At 35.3% G+C, this 14,857-nt stretch overlaps 1 protein-coding gene across 1 annotated transcript in view; it reads left to right on the top strand.

The window, feature by feature from the left end:
* Window positions 1-14,857, top strand: part of Atrnl1 (attractin like 1) — a 582,942-nt gene that overhangs the window by 155,977 nt on the left and 412,108 nt on the right. The window contains exons 22-24 of the mRNA XM_059256021.1: window positions 6,162-6,256; window positions 7,962-8,040; window positions 9,415-9,572. Of these exons, the coding sequence (XP_059112004.1) occupies window positions 6,162-6,256; window positions 7,962-8,040; window positions 9,415-9,572 (332 nt within the window). The remainder of the gene's footprint in view (window positions 1-6,161; window positions 6,257-7,961; window positions 8,041-9,414; window positions 9,573-14,857) is intronic.

Raw genomic sequence — 14,857 nt, 5'->3', positions numbered from 1 at the left:
AAAGTTTCCGACTTTTGAAATTAGATCAGAATTTGAGCTGCAAATCCTTACTGCAGCTTAAAGACAGAGAGCAGTGAGGTAGGACACAGCTGACGGTGATTCAGCAGGGCCGCCCTCTTCACAGCCCCAGTCCTTGAATTAGACTCAAACCAGAATATACGAGGAAGCTGTCAGTCTCTGTCCATGCCGAATTACTGAATTTATCTTCAGTTATTTAAAAACACACGTCCTTAGAGATAGGTACTTCTTGGTTATATGAATTTTAAAAGTCATAAACACTGTAACAAAAACTTTTAAGCTTGAATGAAAGACTGAATCCATTAATTAGCTTTCATAAAATCCCTTTGTGATCGTCTGTGCGTCTGTCTGTTCTTTATGTTACTACCTGAACTGTAGCTATGTGTTTTACTCTATTTTTCAAGTAGTTGACATTTAGGTATATTTTAGTTTTTTAACAAATGACTGAATTTTAGTTACTTTTATTGTTATTTAGAATTCAGGATAACTTTTGAGGTACTAACTTGGTACCTACTTTGAAAATCATTACTTTTCTAGTAAGTACTCAGCTCTGTTACTCAGCAAATTTTGCTTTAGTTTGTATCATTAAAAACAAAATGCTTTCCCATTTATCTCACTATAGGCTTTTAGTTGGCATTGATTTATCTAATTAATGTGTATGTCTTAGACTGAGAAACATTTATGAGCATATATTTATTAGGTTTAATATTTTTATGTGGATACACAAGAGTAAATATTTTTAATACGTTATTGTAGCAATAAATTAAAAAAGGCAAATGTCAGTCTTAATACCATAGAAAGCTACATCTTACAGAACAAGGAGAATGCTGAAACTTGAGTTAACCCTTGTATTGGATGAGACAGCTCTGGTTTTTGTTTGTTTTGTTTGGCTTTAAATATCAGTAAAGGGTCTTCTTGTTTTGGACTCTATGTTTTGTCTTGTTAGTGAATTTCTTTTACTTGGCTTTTGATGGCTTAAGGGGGATTGGTCTTTGAGTAGGCTCTGGCCTGTTGGCCGGAATTTGGCTTTGGTAGTGAACACAGATCCAGGCTCCTTCCAACACTGAAGGCCAGGATGCACCAGGCACCACGTGACAGGCAGGACTGAATGCCCTCCTCCCTCTCTTGGGTGATGCAGCAGGGAGTCTTGTCAGATGCTGGCTCAGGCAGGCATTTTGAACTCCCTGCTCTAGGCATGTGAACTCCCCAAACCTCTTCCTTATAAATGTCCCAGTTTTTGACTTGTGCGTATGGCGTTGTAGCCTCACAACACAGCCTCACACGTGGGGGAATCTGGTTTTAGTTAGAATCTTCAGTGCTTTAGTCTGTTGTACCTTTATAAAGAGCCCACACTTTGTATCTAGTTGTGGTGTTGACTTTTGGTACTTTTCTCCCTCCCAAACCATCACAGCTCCTTTATTTCTGTCTAAAGTTACATGGTGTGAAGTTATTTTACTTACACACTTAGTCTTTTTTCATATAAAAGGAAACTTGGAGGACACAGCGGTTGTTCGTTGGATCTCCACACACAGTACTGTGTGACCGTCATAGCAGACCTGATGGTGGCGTACACACGTAAACTGTTACTGTGTGTGCGCGTTCATTGGTTAGGGCTGTTTAACAATGTTTGAAGGTCATGTGATTCTTGTCAAGTTACACTTGCTGTTCGTGTGTCACAGACATCAGATAACATTCAATGCTACGCAGCTTGTTTTCCTCATCGTTTACTTCTGTGTGTAAATCTTCACTCTGTAAAAGCTAGCGCTGTTCTTTCATGGGCTCTGGTCCAGAGCTGACTGAAGGACCCTACAGACACTGGCTGCTCTACTCTGTGCCCTTCCATGACGTCGCACTAGGGTGAGAGTCTGGATCTGTGAGTTACGCTTTTGTTGGCCTCTATCTAAGAAGGGTGCAAATTAGAAATGAGATGTCATTTTTGGAAGTGATGGTAACTATGTTAATTCAATTGTTAACCATGTAAGTATATTATGTGGAAACTTGCTGAAGATCAGCTTCAGGAAAATGATGTTATCTGTACGTTCTTTTAAAAATGTCCCCTTTTAAATTTCAGCAATAGAAGAAATGCATATTCATTTTAGAAAAAAAGATAGATTAAAAGACAAATTAAAATCCCTAATGATTCTACCTGAAGAAAATTGCTGTTAACCATTATTATATTGATCTAAAATATGAACCCAAAGGGAATATCCCATTTTATGATCTTAGACTCTCTAGGCTTTCTTCTTCCCTTTGTGCTAGAAGCCTACTGGGGCCTGATGCATGCTGGGTACTCGCTGCATCTCTGTGGCTGTAGTTTCTTTATTAAGTCAGATTTTAGTGGGTAAACTAGACGCCATTTTGTGATTGGAAATAGGCATACAATGTTGATACCTTACGTGTCTCGTGACACCTGTGTCGTTTCGTGGATATTTGCGCGATGTCTGCTCCCTCTTTCACACTGTCTGCCCTCCTCCATAGGCAAAGCATATCACTTGTAAGTGGAGTATGAATACATTTGGTGATTTTCCAATCTGATATTTTGTGATTAATGATGAGTTAAATGAATCTATGTATGAATCAGTAGTTATTAATGATATTTGTCAGGTTCTGTCAACTATTTTAATTTTATTTCAGTTCATTCACTTTTTATTTATTTCTTTTCAAGCTTTTTATAGCTTTTTGAGGCACAAGGACTTCGGCATACTGTTGTTTGGATTATTCTACAAAGCACATGGCTGTGATATTCTTTAAAATTTTCATTTTGGAGTGTTATTGATATACATTTCTTTCTATGAACATGAACATGACAATTAAAAAAGAAACAGTAAATCCAAAGTATTTCTCCTATTTGCACATCTATACTTGTTTTTAATTTGTTTAAAATTTTTTCATTTTACATACCAACCATAGTTCCCCCCTCCCCTTCTTCTGCTCCCCCCTTCCCCCATCTACTCCTCATAGGGGGTGAGGCCTCCTATGGAATAGCAAGTGGAGGCAGGACCCCCCCCCCCCCCCAATCAAGGTTGAGCGAGGTATCCCACCATAGGGAATAAGCTCCAAAAAGCTAGTTCATGACCTGGGATAAGTCTTGTTCCCACAGCCAGGGGCCCCACAAACAGATCAAGCCACACAACTGTCACCCACATTCAGGGGGCCTAGTTCAGTCCTATGCAGGCTCCCCAGCTGCCAGTCCAGAGTCCATGAGCTCCAACTAGCTCATCTCTGTGGTTTTCCTATCATGGTCCCTCCTCCCTCTCTTCAGCTGAACTCCAGGAGATCGGCCCAGTGCTTGGCTCTGGGTCCATCCTTTTTAAATATGCGCTTTGATATACATTCAGAACTTATGTCTCCTATTTTAAAGTCTTTAGTTTAAAATTGTTTTCACAATTCATGGCAAACCTTTATCATTGATATGATGTACACTGTATTTCAGTACTTCCTTCATATGTGAATTACACAGGCAGTCAGGTAATCCTAATATGGGGATCAAAAAGTCGATGAAACTATAATATAAATTATTATAATAGAAATAGACATTTAATATACATATATCTTTATGATTATTAATAGTCTAAACAGATCCAAGGTCTCCAGAACATAATTATTAGAAATATAAATTGTAGTTACATACATTATAGCCATAAAGTGCTTTTGTTTATTTTATTGATAGTGTCATTAGAAAATATAAACATCTTCACATGGATTATATGAAATGATAATAATGGCTATCAAGTTTCTTAATATATATTAATATTAAAAAGTCAAGTGCTTCTCTATATACAGATTAAGATCTACCTAGCTGTATATAACAATTAAAAGTGTTTATTAAATTTTTGTATTGGGTTAGACATGATCTCAATATCATAAAATACTCCCTGAGATGAAAGCTGTAGATGTTTATATGGGTGTGGTTTGTTGTTTTAGTTTTACTGTGGCTGTTTTATATCACCTTCAGCAAACCGTCTTGCTATAGATGTAACAAGATAACGCTTTTCTTTTTAATAATCTTTATATAACTGTACTTTCTAAGTTTAAATCTATAATTCCCTGTTGTGCCTTTTCTTTATGTGCCATTTCCTTTAACAATTTCTATGTGTATGCAAAGCTTTGCATGGAAGTATGTCTGTGTGCCATCTGTGTGCAGTGCCCGGAGGCCAGAGAGGGCATGGGCTCTCTAGCACTAGGATTACAGAAAGTCGTGAGCCTCCAGTGAATGCTGTGACTCGAACCCAGGTCCTCGGCAAAAGTCGACAGCACTGAAAACCTCTGAGCCATCTCTCTCGTCCTTCTGGGTCATTTATATATTTCTGTTTACTTTCAGTTGTTGTGTAGGTGCAAACAGTTTAAATTTAATTTTATAGTTTTAATGTGAAAGATGAATATATTATATATAGTTACCCCCTTAAATTACTATCATTGTATTTGAATTTGAAAAGTATTACTGAGTATACATTTCCATAAATAATATGGCTATACATCCTGTCTTTTGATTTTTATTGTTATGTAAGAGTGATTGGTGTCTGTGCTGATTAGTGTTTCTATTGCTGTGATAAACACCGTGACCAAAAGCAACTTGGGGAGGAGAGGGTTTATTCCGGCTTACAGTTTTAGTCCATCGCTAAGGGCAGGAACCTGGAGGCAGGGATTGAAGCAGAGACCATGGAAGAGTGCTGCTCATTAGCTTGGTGGATCCATGGCTTCTGCAGCCTGCTGGGTTGTACAACTCAGGACCACCAGCTGAGGAGATGGCACTGCCCACAGTGGGATGGGCCCCTCACATCAGGCATTAGTCAAGAATGTCCCTCACAGACTTGCCCTACATTCCAGTATGATGGAGGCATTTTCTTAATTGAGGTTCCCTTTTCTCAGCTGACCCTAGCTTGTGTCAAGTTGACAAACTATTAGTATTTCGTTGCAAATAATGTGTGTGAGTGTATGTGTGTGTTGCGCGTGCACGCACACACGTGCACACATATGTGCACATACATGGGGAACAGCTTGGATGTCTATAGTTGGTAACAACTATTTGGGCTGTCCTTGATGTAGTCAGAGTGTGCATACAGCTCATCAGGCTTACTGTGTATTCACCAAGTTATTTAACCACCACCATTTCCTAATCTTAGGTTGTCTTCATCCTCTCCAGATAAGGCGTCTGCAGTTTTAATGGTTGCACCCGATTCCCCTTCATTTAGATATTAGATACCATTTTGTGGACTTGTCTCTGTGTATGTATCCTATGTATGAAGTCATGACATATGTGGTCATTTGTGACAGCCTTGAAAAACTTAGTGTAATATTTTTTAATTTTACTCATTTCTCGTGTTGTTGATATCAGTACTTCATTTCTTTTTATGTCTGAATAATATACTCCTAAATAAACCATATTTTACCATTCATCAAATGAGAGACACTAGATTATTTTAATTTATTGGTTATTATGTATATTATGAACTTACATTTCATACATCATCCTTTATATGAATATTTAGGTTTACTCACCAGAATACTTTCTTTTTGTCAATTTGTTATAATTTCATATTTTACAACATTAGTCATTCATATGCTGAAATTCCCATTTCTCTCATTTTTTTACACTTTTTTTTCTTGATCCATAGGTATGGTTCAATAATTCAATATAAAAAGATACTTTCAAATTATATCCATTTGTGTAAATTCAAAACATGTTAAATTGTAATCTTTTTGTTCTGTACTCCACTCAGTTGAAAAATTTATAGCACATTAAGGTATTGGCAGTAAGGTCTGTGTTTCAAATGCCAGTTACTTAGTGTTCCATAATCCCCTAAAGATAAGTAATGTGATTTCTGAAATTCTAAGAAGAGATGGAGCATCTCCTGGTTTGTCTGAAAAATTGTGCAGTTGATTCCTTTCTGTACAGATTGGTAGGGAAACAGCTTGTGTGGTCTAATTGTTATTTATTTAATTTAAAGTAAATTAAATTTAGCCCTTTATATTATATCATATGTTTTTGCTGCTAATGACAAAGATTTGTATTTTTCTGTAATTGAATAGGCTGCTAGTATTTAATGATAAATTTAATACTATGTGCAGTATATTTTCACCCAACTCCTGTTTTTTATGAAACTCTTTCTTGAGTATATGTCAGGACTCTCCTCTCCCCACAGATAGTCTTCTGATTGACTACCAGTTCACCTTCAGCTTGTTACAGGAAGATGATCGCCATCACACCGCCATCAACTTCATAGCAAACCCAGAACAGGTAAGGAGGCGTCGTCTCCCGCAGTGAGTGCTGCCACTACCAAGGCATCCACATTTTTTATTATCATTTTCCTGTGATTTAACTTCCCAGAAGTATTACATAGGAGGAATTCTGTAGAAATTACCAAAGCTCTTAAATTTTCATGAAACTTGGATTTACTTGTGACTCAGAGAATTGACAAGTTTGTATTTTTGATTGATAGTCTCCTGGTTTAAATTATACATCCATGTATTTATTTATTCAGAGAATTCTTCTTTACCTTGAATTCTTGTGTTTTACTTGTAAATAAGAATTTTTTGAATCTCAAGTGTATAATTATAAGCATGAATGCTGTTATAAACTTGCAATTATCTCAATCTCAAGGACATCCAAATTTTATGAAAAGATGATTTAAGAAACACAGGAATTCAAGGCGTGTTATATCAAACTCTCGTTCATTTGCAGTGAAGCTTATCATTGTTTTTCATTGACCTTTGTCCCAATCTAATGTTTCACTGAGTTACACAGATGTCTACTCACATTTGTGTAATTCTACAAGCTGATGAAGATCAAATGTATTCACTACCTGCCAATAGTAAATTTAAAAACAAGTCAGTTTAAGAAAGTCTTGTCCATTTTTTTTTTAACTAAACAAAGTAGACATACTCCCTTGCATGAGAAGCATCTCTAGGGATGCTTGCAAGATTTTCTTGTGTAATTCCTCTTAATTAAGAACAATTCACTCAGGACTATCTCTAAAGTTAAAACAACTTATTAGTGAAAGCTTCTCAATTTATCCTGCAAAATAAAATAAGTAGATGTCTTATCATTTGTAGACTTCCCACATTTTTACTTTTTATGGCAGATTTCAGTCTTATTTCAGTGTAGGTTCCCTCTAGTTAGCGCTTTCATGTGAACCTTTTCTAGAGTGGGCACCTGTGCCCTGCAGCCTTAGTGAGCTCCCCCATCACCACCAGCAATCTACAGCACTGATGTCATCGTTTTCTGGATTGACGGTGGAATCGTAGCTGCATAGAGCTCTACAAAGAGCGGAGTGGGCTTGGAGTGAGCTTTAGTTACAGTACTTAAGGTATTTCCCCAATAACAAAACTTTTAATTTGAGAGGATGAACTAAAAAAGAAAGATAGTTTTATATGCTTATACCGACTATTTTGTTATGAACTTTTAATTGTTCTCATTTTCACCCCACCCAGAATAAAGCAAAGCACACAATATCAAGAGTTGACTAAACTTGAAAAGAAGGGCTTATGCTTTCTCTTGCATATGTTGTTTCATAACAATAATAGTTTTAACACTCAGGCACACGTTACAGACACAAAAACCTACCCCTTCTTAGAGGTTAGTGAGTCAATCCTCTTCGTAGACCCTCTCTTTCTCTGGGTAAAGATAAAGATTGAACAAATGGAAAAGAAGACATGTTGAACTAATGATAGTAATAGCCAGCTACCCTTAAAAGTACAATGTCCTTAAAATTTCTTCTTAGAAATTATCTAAAAGCAGGTCAGATTATTAGAGAAGATAAATGAGGAACTTTGTGTTTATCATAATTTAATTTTCATTAAATAGCATAAACACTATTCAGTTGAATGTTTATTTATATCATATACAGTTTTGTAAATTTAAGGAACAAAATCAAATCAGCGAGTTGACTAATATGTATTTAACACATTTCTACCTTTTTAACGTTAATTTTTTTTCTTGATAGTCAAACAAAAATTTGGACATTTCGATTAATGCTTCCAACAACTTTAATCTCAACATTACCTGGTCAGTTGGCTCAACAGGTAAAAGGAATTTTCTGTCATCTCTCCTACCTGAGTTTATGCGTGGAAGTTGTTCTGATCTGATTTACTATTCTAAAATAAATAAAACAATACAATTTTTCCCATCATTCTGTGCTTTTACTGATAAAAATAGGAAGTAGTAAATTGAAAGCTTAGTACCATAATTTCCTTATTCAATTAAAATTAGAAGGCTAACAAATAATGTATACCACTTAAGCATTAAAAATGATAATGTTAGGAAATTCTGTGATTTTAATTAAGATAGATTAGTTCTTTAGTGTCTAAAGAGATTGAGATATCAGTTATTCATTTCATTACTGAAGTTACAAATTTTCTTATCCATCCCAATATTTACATGAAACAAAAGTGTTCTTCTCTACTTACTGATAAAAGCAACAATCTGTTATTTTCTGTCTTAGAGATATATTCTTTCTGGTTGGCATCCGGGCTAAGAGGAATAAATTTTTATAAGCATGTCTTCCATAATAAAGTTCACAGATTGAAATGATTAATTTTTAAGAAATCATAACTGTGAGGAAGATAAATTGTTATGTTGAATTATCAATGTGTAAGGTCATTTTTCAACACATATGTTAATTGACGAGCTCAGAGAATCTACATGTTAAGAATGCACATGAGTTATTTTTGTAATAGATCATGCGAAATGCATTTAGTTACTCAGTATACTAATTCTAATTGTTTTTACTGTTCATTAAGGCAGAGGTCTGGCTAAGGCAATTGAAATGCCCTGTTCCATTTGGTTTATTTCAGTGAACATTTACTGAGTGTCCATTATTGTGTTTACTAATTGAACATTTACATAGTGTTTTAAATTAATGGCCTCTTTCTAGTTTTTTAAAAGTAAGAATGTTTCAATTTGTAGAAAGGCAAATAAATTGATTTTTTCATTTTTTAATTGGATTAAGACATGATCAAATACGGTTTGATTATAATTTAAGTGGTAAGCAGGATGACTTCACCTTCTGGAGCCATGTGTCCAGGGGGCGTTCAGTACTGGGGGTACTGTAGTGGGGAAATGCTTCCTTCTTCCTGGGACAAAGGGTTGGTTTGAAAACCAGAAATTATGCTGCCTCTGGGATCACAAGTATTACAGAAGAATGTCAAGTCTCACAGCCAGCATGGTAGAATTTTTAATGTGGATTTTATCCTGAAGCTGTTACACTGTATTTCTGGCAAACCTGTATGCAGAGGTGCTATGCAAGCCTCCGCAGAGAAGAGCAGCTGGTGTGGCAGTTCTAGTGATGGTGTTCTCGTGATTTCAGTTTATAAGACTTTGCTGCACTATATATTTTGACTTAATAAAAGATCCCGTTTCCTAGTATCAATTATAATTTTTTCATATTCATATTTTAGGAGGAACAATATCTGGGGAAGAGACTCCTATAGTTTCTAAGACAAATGTAAAGGAATACAGAGATAGCTTTTCCTACGAAAAATTTAACTTCAGAAGCAATCCTAATATCACATTTTATGTGTATGTCAGCAACTTTTCCTGGCCTATTAAAATACAGGTAAGCATAATGACATTTGTTTCTAATGATGGTGAACATCCTCATGGTGGAAGAATACTGATTTTTCCAAAGAGATAGCATATGTGTATTCATTGCCTTGAGCAGTAAGGCATTTCCGGACCCTTTGTAAGGGATCATGTGTGATTATCTGTGATGAATGAATGACTCCACAAAGACATACCAGTAATGTTAGAACAACTAGAGTGTGCTAAACATTTTCAGTGGGTATTATCTTGTGAAAGATGCCATGAAGCTTGAGACAGCTATTATGTTTGGGTTTTCTGATTATTAAGTTAATGGGGAATGCCTTCATATAAATCAATTTGAAATAATGTGTGTTTCAGTAATCTTTACTATTGTTTTTTAGTGCATACTGGGTATAATTTATCTTTCCTTTAAGATTTAGGATTAACAATCCTTGGCAGTTACACTTTTAGGACCCCTGACTCTCATAGTTGGTTTTCTCAGTTATGTCCTGTATCTGTTACATTTCATCTTATTTTCTTTTATTGAAAATAGATTTTTTTTGCTCATATTATATTCTAATTATAGTTTACCCTCTTTACTCCTCCCAGTTATTCTCTCCTCCCTCCCATCCCTTTCTGACTTATTAGAAAACAAGCAGGCTTCCAAGGGATAATAATGAAATATAGAAAGATACAACAAAAACAAACACCTTAGAATTGGACTAAACAAACAAACAGAAGGAAAAGAGCCAAGAGAAGGCACAAGAAATAGAGACCCACCTGCCTCACACCCAGGAGTCCCCTAGGAACACTGAACTAGGAGCTATAGCTGCACTCAGAGGACCCGTGCAGGCCCTGAGCTTGCTGCCTCAGTGTCTGTATGTGCTTTATTATGTTGATTTAGTTGGAGGGTCTTGTTTTCTTGGTGTCCTCCATCTCCACTGGCTATAAAACTCTTTCTGCCTGCAAAGTTCACTGAGCCCTGCGGGGAAGGATTTGATGGAGACATCCATTTTTAGGTCTGGGCATTCTAAGGTCTCCAACTCTCAGCATAATATCTAGCTGTGGGTCTCTACGTTTGTTCCCACGTGCTACAGGAGGAAGCTTCTCTGATAATGGCTGAACAAGGCACCTGTCATATTTCTCTTGCATTTCATTTTCAGTGTGCTTATTGGTAGGCTACTGAAGTCTTCAGATTTATTTTTAGGAAATCTTTAAAATGTTTTTGTGCCATTGTTAATTTGTACTTTGATGAAATATTTTTTGACATTTGGGATTTATTTATTCCTTTATTCTTGACTAAATTGAATTCACATTAGTTTATTGACCAAGTCATTTATACTAATCCCATTCTAGAGTGTTATGTTTTAAACCATTTTAGATATTGGAACTATAGTAAGAATTGTCAATTTATGCATCACAATTACAAGATTTGAATGTTTTGTTTATGTTAATTTCTATGTTTTATAGACAGATTGAGACTTTTTTAAAATCATGTGTTTAATGATAAAGTTGTCATTTGTAATTTAACACTTGAATAGACATAAATACTTAATGTTAAACATATGAGAGATTATTGCTCAGTAAACTTATTCATTTAAACTAATGTAGGAGATTTACATTTTATACTCTACAAAGGAGATTTCTATATTCATTCGAAAATTCCAGAAATATCTCCATTGTAATTCATGCATTTTGATAGTGGCAAAATGTAAATTTAAGATTGATCAACATATGTACTGATCAGATTTCACTTGTTTTAATCAAATTTCAATAAAAATAAGGGCTTATTTTGTGTAGCTTACTACATAGTAATTAAAATGGATATGCTTGTATTTTTAATCATTTCCTGCTTTTCAACTTTTGGTTATCTAATTATGGTTTATTTTTAAGCCAATTACATAGTTACTTTAGAATGTTCATGAATATTTAATTATTTGAAATTAACTTTCTAAATTAGATTTTCTTTTGAGAATATATTAGTAGTCTATTCTGGTTGTTAACCAGAATTTGTGTAGTGAGTGTAAATATCTTACTCTTTCAAAGTAGTCTCATTTGGTACACAGTTGATATGGATCATGATACATAGTCTAATTTTTATTCTTTATTAAACTTGTTATATTAGTCCCAAGAAATACTTTAAAGCATGTATACCTGTTTATTGAAGGGGCTGTAATACACTCTCAGTTTTTACACATAAAATAACAATATTGTGTTTTTTCAAATGATTTACTTCAAAGTCTTCATTTTTTTCTTTTTTGAAAAGAGAACAAGTTATATAGATTTTTAATTTAGTTCTTCTAAAGAATTTCTAAAGTATAAAGAATCATGTCTTTTTAAAAATATTTCAAATATGGAAGGATTTGGAGAGTACTTGGAAGGGACTCTGGGGAGGAGAGTGGGGAAAAAAAAAGAAAACAAGATCATAGGCTGTAACTTTTTTGTATTGTTTCATCAAAATTCAAAATACTTTCTTACCTTACAGAAGTAAAACTCCTAAATTAATCTAAAACAAACAAACAACCCAGATAACCTCAAACGCTACTAAGGCACACGAAGCAGGCATTCAGTAAACTCCTAACTGCACAGGCTCTAATTTTAGAATTTGGAAAACAAAGTTTATTCTTTATGTTAATAGACTAGATATAATTTTATGTTTTGTAAATGTTAAAATTGATCTTAGTGAAATTTTTCGTGTTTAATACTGAATCAAAATCATTTTAAAGTTCTAAGAGGCGATATTTTCAGTATTACCACTTGGAGTTAGCCACTGATGTTGAAGGTAGCTCTGTGTGCTGTGGAAATGTAAGCTAGAGCATTCTTGTCCTTTTCTTTCTAATTGTGATAAGTGGGCGGTTGCTTTAAATTTATGATCCTCCCATGTCACATTTTCATTTCTGTACTCTCAATTGTAGTGTAGTGGAATCTGAAATGTAGCTCCTGTTATTTTGTGCTCTTTAGGACTGTCTCACTTTCCACTATACTTATACTTTCATTATTTATCATAAAGTGCACAATTCTCAGCTATGAGCTTAATGGAATTTTATTTATCCCCCATCCCACCATGCCAGCGAAGACAGATGGTTTAAGTCCCTGGAAGGCTTATTTCTGCTCACTCCTGGTCAGAGCCATCTCTCAGGGCTATCAATACTTCTTAATATCAACTAGGTTTGGTTCATTATTAAGTAAGGGAAATCATTTTGTTTTATGTATATATCATACATATTGCTGTTATATATTAGAGCTCTATTTTTCTTAATCCTTTCAATAAAGCTATACATACAATTTTATAATCAACTGTTGAACATATATATTGTTTTTATGTTTTGCCAGTTTTGATTAAGCAGTTATGTAACATTTTACATCTTATATAGCACAATGGTCCTGGGCTGCATCCCACCAGGAGTCTTGAAGTCTTCCTTATCCACTTATTCCCAAGCACTTAATTCTTCTTGTTGAATGACAGCCATCTTTGGTGAGAGGCGACATCTCATTGTTTGTATTTTACTGATGATTCGTGGTTCTGGTCACCATTTAATGTACTTGTTGACAATTGGTGTATCTTTAGGAAGATGTTCATTTGTTTCTTTTTAATATTTGGTTATCTGGCTTGGTATGTTTGTCTATAATCTCAGCCTTGGGAGGTGGAGACAAGAGGATGACAGAGTCTGGACTGCCTGGCTCCATAGTGAGGCAAAGTGATACCTTGTCTCAGGAATGAAAAACCGGAATAAATTTAACTGCATGCTTTGTACTGAGCCACATGGCTACCTTCATATATAGGACAGTGCCCCTCCCGAGGATAGACAGTTCTCTCATTCTGTAGTTGTCTTTTCATTTTTTTATTGTCCCCATGGATGTGATATGTTGTTCAATGAATATTATAGTGTAAAGAAATGCAGCAGCATTGAAACATTCTCTCTAGAACTTGGGTTCTCTGTTTAAGTTCATACTTGAGCAGAGACAGAGGCATGTTCTTACAAATTCAGTTGGAAGAACGGAATAGTTCATAGTGACTCTCTCCTAAGGTCTGTTTTGCCAGATAATATAGCAACTTCTCGTCTCCTTTGCTTTTGTTTGAACAATAATATATCAATCCCATCTATTTTTAACCTGTTTGTACCTTTATGTTTAAAATGGCTTTCTCTTAGATGGAATATAGTTGAAGTCCTCCATGCTCTAATTTCTTGGGTCATAGTCTCAAGTTAGCCCATGCTGACCTTGGATTTCTTTAGTATAGGAGGATGACCTTGAACAATTCACTGTGTCTCCACCTCCCAAGTGCTGGGATTGTAAGTGTGCTTCACCAGCCTGTATGCCATTCCTTACTGCTGCCCCCACAGCCACCCCTTCCTTCCTTCCTCCTCTGGTGTCTTCCTCCTCCATTTCCTCCACCTCCCTCTCCTTCCTCTTCCCTTCTGCTCTTCTCTGCTATGAAATGATTATTTTTATTTTCTTTTGTGGAAGGTATGAAGTGGAGTTAATTTAATTTACTTGGAGTTAATATTTACTATATTAATGAGGGTTCTCTAGGGTACAGAACTTATAGAATCAATCTATCTATCTATCTATCTATCTATCTATCTGTCATCTGTCTGTCTATCTATCTAAAGGGGATTTATTAAAATGGCTTACAGGATGTGGTACAGCTAGTCCAACAATGGCTGCCTACCAGGAAAGTCAAAGAATCCCATGGTTGTTTAGTCCTCCTCTTCCATGTCCTGTATATATGCTGCCAGCAGAAGCCCAGATTAAGTGTGGATCTTCCTACCTCAGAAGGTCAGGATTAAAGGTGGGTCTTCCCACTTCAACTGATTTAATTAAGAAAAGAAATGTCTAACAAGTATACCCAGCCTTGGGTTATAGATAATTCCAGATGTTCTCAGGTGGACAAACAAGAATAGCCATCCCAAATCTACCTCATTCCAACTCGACACACAGTAATGTCTCCTTATGCCATACTTAATTTCCAAATGAAAAGAATAACTAGGTAATAATTATAACTAACATGCTCTACCTGTCCCATGTACAATAGCAAATGCATTATATGTGTAATTAGGTCATAATTACTGGTAACATGAGGTAACTATCCCTTGTACAATAGCAAATGCATTATAAATTTTCAAATAGGTAGCAATCCCCCTGGAGGCTCATTCTTTTAGCATCTCAAACTTAAACATGGCAATCACTGATATTCTCTTAAATGATGTTACATTAGATTGTAAAGAAATCAAGAAAAGAAAACACAAACATCTGTATAAACACATTCTTAACAAAATGCCATAGACATGCCTCTCAGTTATAATCCTGAAACTTTTC

This window comes from Peromyscus eremicus, chromosome 1 (assembly GCF_949786415.1).
Source record: "Peromyscus eremicus chromosome 1, PerEre_H2_v1, whole genome shotgun sequence".
Classification (NCBI taxonomy): Eukaryota; Metazoa; Chordata; class Mammalia; order Rodentia; family Cricetidae; genus Peromyscus; species Peromyscus eremicus.
Note: the sequence above shows the minus strand (reverse complement) of the source record. Positions and strands in the feature narration are given on the sequence as shown.